Source organism: Marmota monax, unplaced genomic scaffold (assembly GCF_021218885.2).
Source record: "Marmota monax isolate L192 unplaced genomic scaffold, Marmota_monax_Labrador192_F-V1.1 WCK01_AAM20220418_F8-fsc00137, whole genome shotgun sequence".
Classification (NCBI taxonomy): Eukaryota; Metazoa; Chordata; class Mammalia; order Rodentia; family Sciuridae; genus Marmota; species Marmota monax.
Genome location: NW_026692854.1, coordinates 3395412 through 3410725, shown reverse-complemented (window position 1 = coordinate 3410725; position 15314 = coordinate 3395412). Strand labels below are relative to the sequence as shown.

Here is a 15314-nt window from a genome sequence, read left to right as displayed (position 1 = left end):
TTCAAAGATTGAGTTAAGTACATTTCTCATGATTCACTGGTAATTGGCTTGGAACTTGGAAATACAATGCTGCTCATGACAAAGGGGATTCACTGGGCTCTGCAGCAATTCAAAGGCTGCTAGAGAAAGTGGCCCACTACTATCCATGTCACATTCACTATTTTTCTTGTAGTACAATTTCCTTACAGCTCTCTTTGAATTTTAAAGAAATTATTTGTGATGTTCAGAATTTACATGCATCTGTTAATCAATTTTAGGTACTAAAAATTCATAAGATGTCTCCAGACTGCAGCATCCACTATCTGCTCTAATAAGCCCAGACCATCAACCACCGCTGACTTCCCTGTGAGTCACGGCCACCCCCTGAAGTCTTCAATTGTTCCTGTACAGAAGGGAGGTTATACCATTCAGGCAGATGTACTTCAGAAGTCACAGTCACCAGAAGCCAAATGGGCCCTGGCCATATTACCTCATTAGCATCAGGAGTTCTCAAAATGTCTTAAGCATAAGAATCACCTGGGACTCTGGTGAATTCCAGAGAATGTGGTTGGATAGGTCTAGGGTGGAAACAAGGAGATTTGCAGCCATAGCTTTCAGACCACATCTTGAGAAATGCTGCATTCCATGTCCCAGGGTTCCACATCCTGGGACTGACATCTTCCCATCAACATCCTGGCCCATGCATTGACCATGTAGGAACATCAGTGTGTTCTGGTCATTCACTGGAAGTAATTAATTAGCTATAATACACCTGGACAAAAATCCAGCTTTCAGTTTTCTCTGAAGAAAAAAAAAAATGATGATCACAATGCCTGATTCCATCTTTTCAGTGAATAAATATAGACACCACATGATAACATGTAAGAAAGTACTCTGAAGCATGCAAAAGAATACACAGATGTGAAATAGTACTCAGGTACAGCATGCCAACTCCTCAAAGAACAAAATGTGTAACACAGTGCAATATCCTGGAACATGAATTATACACATAGCTTCCAAAGTATACCCTATGCATATGTAGATGCTCAATGTCCCCTCAGATTTTTCTTTTAAATACATAAAAAGGAACCCAAGGTATTATAGAAAACTATACTACATCACTCTAACTCACGATCCACAGATAGAGAATAGTTTGGGTTCAAGTACAGGCAGTGTCTCTGCTTTAATTACCTAACTAGTTGTGGCTCTGCAGAATTAGATCAAATTCAGCACACACCTGTAGGATTTTACAGTTTGGGTCAAATGGAGGGTCCACAGAATCACACTTACCCTGTTTTGGAAGTCGGATGATAACATGAAAAAGCAGCACTCAGCTCCCTGGTTCCATGAAAAGCAACGGGCCATGGAAACCCTATGGGTTCTTCCCAAAGTATTACGCAGAACTACAATGGAGTTATATTGATAACTGAAATGGCATAAAGAATCTCAAAGTGTCAAGCATGAAAGTCAACTGTCTAACCAAATAACACAGCTTTATGTGAACAAGGACCGATAATCTCGATTTTATCTGAATGAATTCTGGAATAGCTGAACAGGCTTGAAACTTCAGTCCCACACAAATGGGAGCTGAAATCCCTAGAGGCTGCTCCTGCCCCTGCCATTGGGGGCTGGGGAGCAGTACTTGGCTAGAATTCCTTTACATTAAAAGTATGAGATATCTGTGGTCCAAAAGAATGAATTATACCTCATTTTACTAAAAAACATCCATCAATACCTAGGGACAGGCTACAAAAGGATAAACTGTTTCCACAGTATTTATACCCAAGGATGTCTTTCCATTTTCTCTTTACACCTTCTCTCTAAACTTTTACCATCAAATCTCAGTTCTATTTTGACCCCCATCATCAGGCCAGCACTGCTGCATACCAGGACTAATCTATACCATTTAAGTCCTCAAGGTAGGCTACCCCCAATCCTTACTAAAATCCCTAAGGTACATAAGTACTGGCACTTGAAATATGCAGGCAGTTAAACCTTTTAGCTTAAAGCTAAATGTTAGAGCCCTGGGCTATAATATCACAACTGTCACTGATTATCTCTCAGGGGCTCTGGGCAAGTGACTTCATTATCATGTTTCCGCTTCTCCAGTGAAAAACAGGACTCACAATGCCTGGTTCCATTTTACCAATGAACTGATGTGAACATCAAGTGGAAACACAAGAAAGTGCTCTGAATTCTGCAAGGGGCACAGAGATACGCGGCAGTCCTTTTAGCCATCATTTACTTTTCTTTATAGACTGCGAACTCTGAAGAAGTCAGAGGAAGTACTTTTCAAACACCAAGGAAACTAGATTAACCACATCAGTTTCAGCAAATTAATCGCAAGACGAGATTATTTCAGTAAGTATTTTTCATGAAACATAACAATGAGAATGATTCTTCAAGATCTGTAAAAATCAATTGTTTTCCCATGATTGCATCACTATGATATTTCTGAGATTTGTAAAATGGTAACTTAGCATCATAGAAAAGCATCATTTTTTTTAAGATCAGTTTGTCTGACACAGAGTAGCTGTATGAACTGAACTTAATGATTGTTGATTACAGCTGTCCTTGTTGGTGAAGAAAGATGATTACTTCAAGATTACTAGGGGTGTTAGATAAGGTAATATAAATGACCAACACCTAGAAGTGGCCATAAATGGTACCCTTTATTCATTTCCCAATATTCTTACTGGGAACGTTAATGTTAAGATCAGTCTCCAAATAAACCATGGAGCTCCTTCAAGTCAGTTTCTTGCTGACCTCTATCACCAACGACCCACTCCATTTTTGAGACTGAATTAACAAATGAACATACCTGAAATCAAGCTGAGAAGAGAGTTAATATACAAGACACAATTTGAGCTCAATTAAGTACTAAGTCAGGAGAGTAGTGGCTATAAATAGACTTAATAAATGTACAGAGGAGAGAGACCAAATGAATGCTTTGTGGAAGGAGGAGTCTGTGCTGAGATTTGCAAAATAACCACGACTGAAATGAAGGAACAGAGAGGGTGATTCAGGCTTCAGCAATAGCCTAATAAAATCTTATGTCAATTCCTTTATCCTCCCATAAACTTCATGAGATAGGTACTATTATCATCTCCATTTTACAGAACAAGAAACAACTGAGATGGAGGATTAAGTAGCTTGAAAGTCATGGGAAAAATGTTGTGACCAGGACATAAATACAGGCAGTCTTTCTGCAGAATCCACACACTTATTCCCAGAATTATTGAGAGAAGATTTGATACAAGGAAAGCGAGTAAATCTCACTTTGCAAACAACAGAAGCCACCCTGACTAATTTAAGTGGAGAGAGAAAGATTTTTTAAAGTAACAGCTTGATAGGTCAGAGAATCAGAGTTGAATACCACATAGCCAGGAACAACACGGGTAGAACAAAAACCAAGCACTCTGGGTCTCTTCAGTGAAAATACCACTACTGCTGCCTCCCAGTATTTAATGCCAGAAAGTCTGCCTCAGCCGCCCCCCACCCACCGCATGTGCACACACAGATCACTCTGCTAGGCTTCGCTCCGCATCCTTTTCCTGTGTGCTGCAAATGACTGGCCACATGGCCATATCATTAGCAGCAAGAGAGTCTAGGAAATGTACACTAAAACAACAACAACAACTCTATTTGGGAAGACTGGAATCACTATATAGGAAGCAAACAAAATGTCAAGATGATAAAGATGAGGGGCAATCACAAAGGGCACCACACATTCCAGTGACAGGCAAGCTGAAAATTTTCAGCAAACAGTCACATATAAAAAGCAGGACCAGCTCATAAACTCACAACTTCATTTCACCTGGAAACAATTTACAAAGACCTTACCTGGGTCCTTTATAATAACTAGGAACACTGTAAAGATGATTAATTTTACAAACTGCAACTATTAGGTGCTTGGTAAATATTTTCTCAAGTATTTCAAAATGTTATAGGAGAACAATATAGGTTATTTTCCTCACAAGTAAAAGCAAACAGCTATTAAATAAAAGCTATTAATAAGTTGGCCACATTATATATCATACATATTTTTGCCTCTTAAGAGTTTTTTTTTTTTTTTCCCCAATCTTCTAATCTGTTCTTTGTTCATTTTTCCTATTTTGCTTTCCTTCTTTTGGATAACCCAAATATTGTTTTCAACTCATTTTGCTGGTTTAATAACTACCTGATATTTTGTGTGTACATAGCTGTTCTTGTATCTACTATATATACTTTTTTTTATGAGGAGGGGGGATACTGGGGATTGAACTCAAGGGCAATCGGCCACTGTTTCACATCCCCAGCCCTATTTTGTATTTGATTTAGAGACAGGGTCTCACTGAGTTACTTAGCACCTCACTTTTACTGAGGCTGACTTTGAACTCACAATCCTCCTATCTCAGCCTCCTGAGCTGCTGCAATTACAGGCATGTACCACCATGCTTGACTATACTTTCCTTCATTACAGTCTACCTTCATTACAGTCTACACTTCCCTACAGTATAAGAATCCTACGACAACATCCATTCCCCTGCTCAGTGCTGCTATCAAGTCATTTTCCTTCAAGGTTTTAAACTATACAATGCATTCTTATTATATTTCCTTTAAGTAGTCAACTGTCTTTAAAAAGGTGTTCTAAATATTTCATACCATTTCAAATGCTCACTTCCTGTCTAGAACTGAATTTCTACCAGATTTTCCTTTCCTTAGGCCTGAAGAAGTTCCTTTCTTCTGTCCTAAATGGTTTCTAACAAAAAGTTTATTTCTTCATCTATAAAATGATTTCCCCCTGTGGCTGCTCTTTAAAAAAAAAAGTCATGAAGGTAAAATTTTTAGAAATTTGATTATTATGTACTATGGTGTGGTTCTCCTGCTTGGGGTTCTCTGAACCTCTTGGGATTTGTGGGTTTATACTTTCTTTCATATTGGATTAATGTTCAGCTATTATTCCTTCAAATACTACTTCTGATCTTCCCCTCCTCCTGAAAGCAACTGTACACGTCATACAAGCTGACACTCCTCCCCGTTTGTTCATGGAGGTTCAGTTCTTCGTTCTCAGTCTTTCTCCCAGTGCTTTATTTTGGATACTTTCTATTGCTCTTGACTCAGTCGTTGATCTTCTTCTTCTGCAATATGTATCAATGCCATCTATTTTATTTTTAAATTTAAGATACATTTTTCCTACCTCACAGTTAATATTTTGTCATAATGTTCAGGTTCTCCTTTAAATCTTGGATTATAAAATCCTGCCTATGAATTCAGTATTTCTGTCATTTCTGGGTGTGTTTCCGTTGACTCACTTTTTCATTGGGTCATGAGTTGTATTTTCCTACTTCTTTACACATCTGGCAATTCTAAATGCCAGACACTGCGATTTTTACAATATTTCATGCTAAAACTTGATTTTTACATTATTTCATGTTAAAACTCTAGAGTAGATTTCTTTTCTTCTGCACACCGTCGAGGAACCTGAAATCCTTTTGTTGCTTCTAAGGTTTGTCAAGGCAGGTTCCAATCAGATTATTCTGGGACCAAGTGTACCTAAACCCTTTATTAAGCTGTGACCCTTCTGAGATCTCTCCTAACACCCCAGATATGAACCTGATTCTCCACTCTGGTTTGTGTGAACGTCACCTGTGCTCCAGAAATTGTTTGGCCTAGTGCCTTCCAGTTGGTCTTCTTGCCTTCCACCACTCACAGAAAGATAAGTTCTCTGCAAAACCCTTCAGGGACCCTCTAAAGATCTCCATACTGGGGCTGGGGTTGGAGGTCAGTGGTACAGCGCTCGTCTAGCACGTATGAAGCCCTGGGTTCAATCCTCAGCAGCACATAAAAATAAGTAAATAAAATAAAGGCATTGTGTCCAGCTACACCTAAAAAATAAATTAAAAGATCTCCATATTCTCTCTTTGTACAACTCCCTTCTGTTCCTCTCAAGAGCTGACTGCTCTGATCCCCCCCAATTCGAATCCCTGCCTAACCCAGGAGACTACAAGCCCTCCTCTCCCTGCTCAGCCCAGACGCTGTCTCCAGTTTGACTCTTTTCTCACTCCTTTTCCAAAGATGATTGCCTGCTGTCCAACATGTGAAAGATATTTCCAATACTCTGCTTGGTTTTCTATTTTTATGGCAGGAAGTCAATTCCCACAGGAGTTACTCTTTCGTCATCAGAAGTAAAAGTCCTCCAAGGGTTAAATAGGATTTTTTTTTTTTTTGAGGATGTGCTTTATACACTCTGAATCAGTATGCAAATGGTAGCACAAGAAGACACATCCAGATAGAGGGAAATACATACTTTGTGGTACAAATTTTTTGATATTTTCTTCTTCAACCAAAAGACAAGTAGATCACCATCTTCCCTAAGCTGAAATGTTCTTGAAAGGTTAATTTGCCTCAACTCAAAATCCCCAAATTACTTGGAGCATGAAATTTCTGTAAGAAGTATTCCTTTTCACAAAGGACTGACCCTATAAAAATGCAAATAACTTTTAGAAAGGATACATTTTACATTCTACTATTAATGAGACTGCAGTTTCAACTGGTCATCTATAGGTTCCTTGAACCATTGGGGGTACAATCAGAGGGTTTGGGGAGTCTCAGGATTGTGGGTGACTAGAGAATAAAGTTGAAGGAGAAAGTACATTGCTAAAGGGAAAGAAACAGGGCAGAATGATCAACTTCACAGCTTTGCCCAGGGCAGGCCCTGAGGGAAAGAATTTGTCTGCCTGCTATATTTCCCTTGGGTACTATCTGTAATTACTATCACAGCTCATTGATTTTCCATTCTTTCTATTAATACATTTATTGGCCATTCTGACATTATTAAAATCAGTCTAACTCTGCATCTTTAGTGGAGGATATCTGTTCCCTAAAATATGCATTTTCTAAGTGCAGAATTTTTTTCTTTTTTTTTTTTTTAAGTCTTCTCCCATTAGCAGAAGCTGTGCTTCTGCACACTGGTCTTTGGAACCAGGTAGTGACATGCAAATATTTCACTACAGATCAAAAGACCTCAAGCAGTGGGTCATCAGAGAGTATTAAATGATACGCAAATTCATATTTCCAAGATAATTCTACCAATTTACTAGCAATGCCAGGCCCTGTTCCACAGTAGGAGGGGAAATAATGAGATTCTGCTAGAGTGGAATCCAAGTGGCATTTTTAACAAATGACTTTGCTTCACCTCTGTCATTAAAGTAACACTGTCTTACTAAGCCTTTATGCACAAATGTACATTAAATCTTTAATGTGAAATTAAACATAGAGGTTTACAAAGGGAAAGTTAGGTTTGTTGTTGGTCCCCCTCTCCCCTGCCATCAAAATGCTACTGAATTTTAATGCAATTGGCTGTTAAACAAGCATTCCATAGCATCTGTCTATATTTCTTTATTAAGCCTAAAACTTGTTTTTTTTTTTCTTTTTTTTTTTTTAAACACTACCAGTCTTAAACTCCTCTCCATTCTATAGAGTGGCAAACAGGCTTCTGCTTACAACAAACAGTCTCGGAATGAATCACCATTTATTGAGTGCTGCCTATTCATAAGTTCCTGGGCTGCGGTGAGGAAGAATAATGAGAATCATAAAACCTAAGTTCTGCTCTTTGGCAAGTTCCATTAGAGGTGCTTCATGAAGCCAGTCAGCTCTTTTTGATAGAGAATCATCCTCCACACTATGTTATGAATGTCCTACAGGATGGTTTAGTAAAGTTACTGCAAGCTGCCTCCAAGGAAAAGACCAATTCCCCGTTGCCCTCTTTTGTCCTACTTGGAAAATGAGAGTGCTCCAGGGATCTGTATTGAGCAGGGCTGATATTTTCTGCTAGTGAGACCTGGAGCATACATATGAACCTATCCCTGCCACTCCCACCCCTGCACCCGTCCTCGCTACTGGGCTGTAGTGGCAAAGGGCTGTAGGTTCTCCCAAGTGGAAACACTGAAGTCTTTTGCCACTTAATTAATTACAGGCAGCCTGGAACACTTAAAGTTCTTGCAACACCCAGTCTCCTTCTCTAGTGGTAGTACCACACTACTGCCACTCTTCTATGCCAGTCCACAATTCAGAGGGTGGGTAATCAAGGGCTACAACACCTTTCAGGTGGCACAGGAAGGCAGAGTAGTGCTCTCACACCTGCCACACAGGTGTGGGCCTTAGGAGACAATATGGGAGGCCAAGCAAGGGATGTTTGTGTTTTTCTCCAACACTGCCAAAGCTGCACCCAAGTAATTTTTTCCCACATTTTTTTTTAATTTAAAGAGGTCTTTTCTCTTTTTAAAACAATTTAAAGAATTTCAAACAAGCCATGGCACAAGCCTGTCATCCAGCAATAAAGGTGGAGGCAAGAGAATCGCAAGTTTGAGGACAGCATTGACAACTTAGGGAGACCCTGTGTCAAAATTAAAAATAAAAAGGACTAAGGATGTAGCTGAGTGGTAGAGTGCTCCTGGGTTCAATGCCTAATACAAAAAAAAATTTTTTTTCCAAACATATATGAAATGAGGTAGAATAAATAACACCTCTTCCTTACCTGTCAGCGAGCTTCAGTAATGACAGGATCATGACCAGTCTTGTTTCATCTCTATCCTTATCTTTTCTCCCCTCCCAGTTAATTCTGTAGCAAATCCAAAACATATTTACAATTCCAACTATAAATATTTCAGTAATCTTTTTTTGTACTGGGGATTGAATCCAAGCTTAGCTCATCTACTAAGCTACATCTCCAGCCCTTTTCATTTTTTATTTTGAGACAAGATCTCACTAAGCTGCAAAGGGCCTCACTAAGTTGCTGAAGCTGGCTTTGAACTTGCAATCCTCCTGCCTCAGCCTCCCGAGTTGTTGGGATTCCATGGATTCGCATCACTGTGTCCAACTCATTAGGTATCTTAAAAGTATATGCGCCAAGAACTATTTTTTTAAAGGTGTGGACAAATACCATTATCAAACCAAAGAATAATAACACTTATGATTATTTTCTCATTTTATTGTTCTTTTGTGCCAGGTGATAAAATCCAATTAGGATTTGAAGCAATTCTACAGAAGTACTTAAATAAAAATTAAAGTGAAAAAAATAAGGGTTTTAAGATTTACCTTAAATCTGCATGGGGTAACATAGATGCCAAAATCTATATTAAATATTTCATGAAACTCACAGCTAGAGAAATGGACATGACATGACCTTTTACTCCCATTTTTCTTCAAAAGGAAAATATTTATTCACCACTGGCAACATGTAGGCAGTCTCTTATCTCTTATAACCCTGAGTGTTCACCTCCCAGTTGAAGTGACCGTGTTGATGAAGACAACCTATTCCTCTAGACTAGTACCAGGCTGAACAAGCAGGTGAATTCAAGTCTGTCTCCCTTTTAAAGTCTTACATATTTACTTTCACTCACAAGTAGCTTTGTTGTAATGAGATTGTCAAACTCCTAGTTAGAAATGCTTTCTCTCCCTCCTTGCTCTTCCCCAGGATCAGATTGTCAGGCGAAACCTGCAAAGGCCGACTCCTATACCCCCACTGCACAGATGAGGCCAGAGAGGCCTGGAGATATAAAGAAACTTCCCCATGTCATTCAAGCTGGTAAACTGCAGTGCCAAGAATAAAATTGTGTTTTATGTCTTTGAGGCAGTGCCCTTTCTCTGTGTACTGCCTTATCTGAGTGTAGAAGTTCCAAAACTCTTCTTCCTGCTATAGTCCTTTGCTTAATAACATGTTAGAACATCCAAAGGCTGACAGCATTTGGGAAGTTCCTGTAACAGCAGGGCATAAGAACATAAGGTCAAAGATAAAGTCACTCAAACACTCCTTGCTGTGCCCCTGAAGCATATCACAAGAGCGCATGCCCTTCCTACAGACTGCTTAGCAGCATGCACCATATTACCAACAAGCCCGAAGAAAACTGAAGTCACGTTTCAGGATAATCGACTTAGATATCACACAACTGAATTGTGAGTTGGAGAAATCCAAACAGAAGGTGCCCAGAGCTGGAGCTGTTGTGTTGCCATGCCCATCTGGTTCACACAGCTGCAAGACTGAGACCTGCACCACCAGTGAGAATGTGTGTTTCCAATAGTTACAATTTTGATTATCCTGTTCACAATAACCCTTTGAAGCAGACAGAGTAGGTTTACAACTAGCTATTGATGGGTTGTATATTTTTTACAATGCTAGTTATAGTGTGTAGACAAGTTGAATAAATCATGTTTTTGCTGACCAATGACCATGTATCAGGAACTACCAGAGATACAGGGAAGAAATATTAAGACACAGCTCTTGCCCTCTAAAAGCTTACAGTCTGATTGAAGAGACGTGACCAAGTTCACATGCTATAATGTTCATTCAGAGAGCAGGGCAAAGCAGCCAGAACTTCTCGGAGACCTGGCCTGGCATGGTCCACGGTCTTCCTTTAAGCTCTGAAATGTGCTCATCAGGTCATGAATTTCTTGGAGGGGCAGGACACCTGCAGAAACCAGCTCAAAGGGGGAGACTTGAGGGACTACTTAGAACAAGCATGTTCATGGAGACAGGGTTGGGTACAGTGGTGAATCTTTAAAAATGCTAAAAAAAAAAAAAGTATCTGTTTTCTTCCCCCAAAGACTTAAGGTTAATGCCTGTGTCAAGGATAAAATCTCAAAACTAGGTTTTTCAGTGTGGTAGTAGACTGAACCACCATACCAACTCTGGGCTCTCAGTCACTACTGTGATACAGTGAGTTTACCTAATTTTTTGTTTGCTGTAAACAACATGTCATACTTTTTTTAAAAATCCCATAATCACACAAGGATTATTTAAATTTCAATAGCCCATTTATGTGACATTTGTTTTCAAAGAATCAATCTTCAGCCAGTCTTTAATTGTAAATAAGGAAAGAATTATGAAATCATCAAAATTCTAGCACTCTTCCTAAAAGCAGGCATGAGATTCTGAAATTATATGATATATACCATCTGCCCCATCATCACCAATGAAAAATCCAGTGAAGTGGCCAAAACTGAAAATCATTCAAGTTCAGATTTTATACCTTAAATTATTGTATTCTATAAAAAGTTAAAGTCCAATATATTTTAATAAACACTGCAAATTGTTTCTCTTGAAGCCTTACTATGAGAGAATGAAATCATCCCTCTCCTATTTAAGAAGTTCATACAAAACTAAGAAAAAAATATTAAAGTTTTTATTTCCCTCCAACATGCACAATTTAAATTAGGGTTAAAATATCAACATCTACCCCACTCACGAAAGAGAAAATTGATTTTATTGAAGTGGCATTAAGTAATACCCCACAGTTTTTCCTTTCCCTGTTTAAGTACAAAATAATGCTCTTTATAAACAATGTAATGTGGGGTTCTTATTTACACTGTAAAAACTCTACAAGCATTGGCTTTTTTTTCTTTTTGAACACTTAAATCTTTCACAAAAAGATTACCTTGAAATCGAAAAATGATGACAGTAAAGGGTGAAGAATTCTCTGGATACTGTTAAAGATTACCAGGCTGTTGGCAACAACACTCTACCTTGGCTTTGACCATTGGTCCAGGTAATAGTTTCTGACTGCAGGTGTTCTGTAGCTTTTGCCTTCCTCTAACATGTACAGTTTGAATGGAATTACTGCTATTCAAGTTAAAGAAAGTATCATGAAATGAAAGCAGCACTGTGAAACCCAGATTGCTTTTTCACTTTTTTCCCCCTCACCAATAAAAAAGGCCATCCTCTCTGAATGAGATGTAATGATGTCTGTGAACTGTGCACAAATTTACTTTATTAAACTCATGACAATGCATCTAGACTTTGAGAAATGAATTGAGACAACAGAATTTTTTAAAAAACTGAAATAAACCCTTCTTATGGTTAGATGAACTAATCAAGGTTAAAAAAATATCTAGATGTTTTGAAGGATCTATGGAGTTTAACCATACAGTTTGGCCAGAAAACCAGGTGAGCACATAACTCTTCATGGAAGGCTGTCTAGGGACAATGAACTTTTAGAACTGCCACACAGTTTTCTCCTTTATGATGCTCTACTGCCTCAGCCTTGGGCTGGCTCCTTGAGAGTGTGTCATTACACTAAGCTTCAATGGCTAACATACTCCACCAAGTTCATTTCAGAGTTATACAAATCAACACTGAACAATTAAGTGAAATGCCATCCTCTACCATAACCAGATCTGTTTCAACAAACACATTCTTACTTTGAAAAGGAGACACTATGTTGAGATGTCATATACCTTGTCACCCACTGCTCAGCAATGTCAAAGTTACTGAGACCCTCTAACTGCCACTACGTGGATCTGAAACCTCAGCAGCCATCATGAAATCCTTTGGTACACTGGTATCCCACCCCTTGAGTGGAATCACAGATGAACTTTCATACTGATTTTCTGTAACACATTTTTATTCATGTCTAAAATATTTTTTGAGTTTCCAAGAACAAAACATTGCTGATTCTAATGTAGTATTTTTGAAAAAAGATATATTAAAAAGGTAAAGATTATACATTTACTTATGTCTTTGTAGCAGTCATCTGCAGTGTCTCAGTGCTGGAGGTTTAATAAGACAGGTAGCCCACATGCATTCAGGCACACAGCAGAGTTTTTTTCCCCCTTATATATACAGAGTGGACAGCAATTCTGCAATCAATTATACTACCTGTATGCTTTACGTTAGTGGAGCTATAAAGTTGACAAATATAAAATGTAATGTCCTATGTCCTTAAAATAAAACCTGTGTTTTAGTCCTTATATTTTCAGTGCCCATAAATTAATTCATCAATTTGATTAGGTAATGTGCCACATACATATAAACTTTCTTTGTTTTTAGGTACTTTTCAAATTCACTGACCTCAATTTCATCAACCATTCCCTAGTCTTCCTGGAGTTGAAATAAAAGGGGGGGGGGGAGGGTGTAAATACCAAGGTCAAAAGAGAAATTCATCCAGTAAACGATAACATTCCCACTCCCTGGGCTCTGACACTTCTTAACTTAGAACCTAGCTGTTTTTGTCATGAGGTTAAATTCTCATCTCATTTCTTCATGTTTCCCTTTGTGGTGGGTTTTTATTAGCTTTTCAAAACACCCACCAAATTTAAAGAGATGTAATCATTCTTAGAAGGTCCCTGTGCTTCCCTGTTTTCAAGATGCTATTCCTTCCAAGGGAGGAACAGTCGAGGTTAAAACTGGGTGAGAACCAACCACCATCTCAGGTAATTTTTACTTGAGAAAAATGCAAACAGTGGGAAAACGTATAGGTGCTCTGGGTGCCCTGGATACAAAGGGTATGATCAAAAAGGGAAGGAGGCAGGCGTCACTGGAAACTTCTGCTTACCCCTTGTTCAGATTCCAAAAGCTCTGTTTTGACTCTGACTGCCGGCATCCCATCAAGCATTAACATTCTGTTCTCAAAGGTGTTGATATTCTGAGAATGAGAGAGAGAGAGAGAGAGTAGAGAGAGAGAGAGAGATTTAGTTATACAGCATCAAAAGAGGACATCTGATAGCGTCTTGCTTCCTAGTAGTACCTTTGGTACCGCTAACCTAATTCTTTAACAATGAAGTATAATTAAATGAAGGTATCATCATAACCAATTATCCCCCACTCTGAACTTTCATTTGAAATAATGACCAAGAAGTTGAATTAATCAGTCTGATCCTCTGACCTCTGGGTTGGAGGTCAGCCTGTAATAAACTGCAGTGTGGAAACCTTACATTAATTTTTATGAAGCTGACAATTTATCATACTTTCTCAAGAATGGAAGGAAATATAAGCCAAGTTTTTCTCTTTCTTAGTCCTAGAGGTTGCCCTGTGTACAGGCATTCATAAAAGAGAAAATAAGATTTAAAATAATTTATATACTCTCAGAGCTTAAATAATTTAAAAGCAAGATAATATAATTCTGGACTCATTTAATTTTTACATCATGGCAATTCTGATCAAGTGAAAATTTCTACATCATCATTCCCCCAAACACTATTTTAAGGAAAGCCAATATAAGTTGTAAATTAAGACTAAATTCTTAAAGTCAAAACTAAGGAACAAAAAAAAATTTTTTTTTTTCCTGTTCTAGTATATGTTTGCCTTGATTCACCACCTCCTGAAAGGAGAACCTTATTTATGTTGTGGTTCATAATAGAATTTCAAACATTTATATGAATAAATTTATTTTCTACTCATTTTTACTGCTGTAAGAATTTTCTGGAGTAACATCTGTAGGGCGCCAGAGAGCCCCACATCAGTGTACACCTAAGGTCCAAATCAGGCTTGTTTTAAACATGTGTAAAGTGCCTAATAATACCAGCTAAACTAAGACACTATAAGACTAAATCTGTGTTTTTACAATAATTATCTTTGTCTCAATTACAGAATGTAAACACATAACACTGAAGTGGTCTTAAGTGTAAGATCAGTTCCTAAATATTTTGCCTACATGGGTGACAAAGGTTAGTATAATTTCTCCTCCAAAGAGTTACTTCTCTACGAAAAACAACTTCAACAAATCAGAAATTGAAAGCATTAGTACCATATAATACCAACAGAGTGCAGTAGAGTGAAGCTCCATTTCTCATAATTCTTGACTCTTTGTTTAAGGAAAATAATATAAGAAATAAAATATATAGTGCCTTTTATCCTATATTTGCTGGGAAATCAACAAGGGAAAAAAAATGTACTCAAGTTAACTAGTGAACATTTAAAAAGTCCACACTGCCTAGTCTATTAAGTAATAAAAATAAGAAAACAAAATTAGTGTCACCTTTTTTCAGGAAATGAACAATATTTTCAAAATTGGGAGGATTCATTTTCTTACAGTCTTGCTTTTGACTTGTCCATATTTTGTGGGGAGTGGATCTGCATTCTAATAGATAGCTTAGAGCAGAAGGAACAGTGGTATTGCTGGTAAGCTCAGTTAATTTGTTCCAAATTTAAAATCGTTTCATCTAGGCCTGGGCCTATGGTTGTTTGCACATCAGGCATGGATCTCAAATCCTAATGGGTCACTTGCTTCTGTGGCTGGAAGCAGCCAGCTTGGCATGCCACCAGCAGGTCTCAGGAAAGCCTTCCTACAGCCAGCCAGACCTCAACTCCCCAGCCTCATAAGCAGCTCTAGGAACCTGCCTTGCTGAAGCATTCTGCAGGCAGTGGGGCTGGTGGAGAGTGAAGAATGAGCTGATCTTGCTTCCTACCCTGGAGGAGGTCTTGCCCAGATGAAAAGGGGACAAGATGCCTTATAAGGAAGGCCTAAGCAAAGAAGGAGAAAAGACAAAGAGCGATCTGGAAAGGCAGGTTTAATGAACTGTTAGAATCTGATTAGAGGCTAATGTCCCTTTTAGTGCTTTATACCAATTTACAACTGATA

At 38.4% G+C, this 15314-nt stretch overlaps 1 protein-coding gene across 10 annotated transcripts in view; it reads right to left on the bottom strand.

Annotated features, from left to right (window-relative positions):
• Klf12 (KLF transcription factor 12) overlaps positions 1–15314 on the bottom strand; it is a 438833-nt gene that overhangs the window by 234987 nt on the left and 188532 nt on the right. For all 10 annotated transcript variants that reach the window (XM_058580971.1, XM_058580972.1, XM_046449453.2 and 7 more), the window contains one exon: positions 13290–13379. In XM_058580971.1, coding sequence (XP_058436954.1) covers positions 13290–13379 — 90 coding nt within the window. The remainder of the gene's footprint in view (positions 1–13289; positions 13380–15314) is intronic.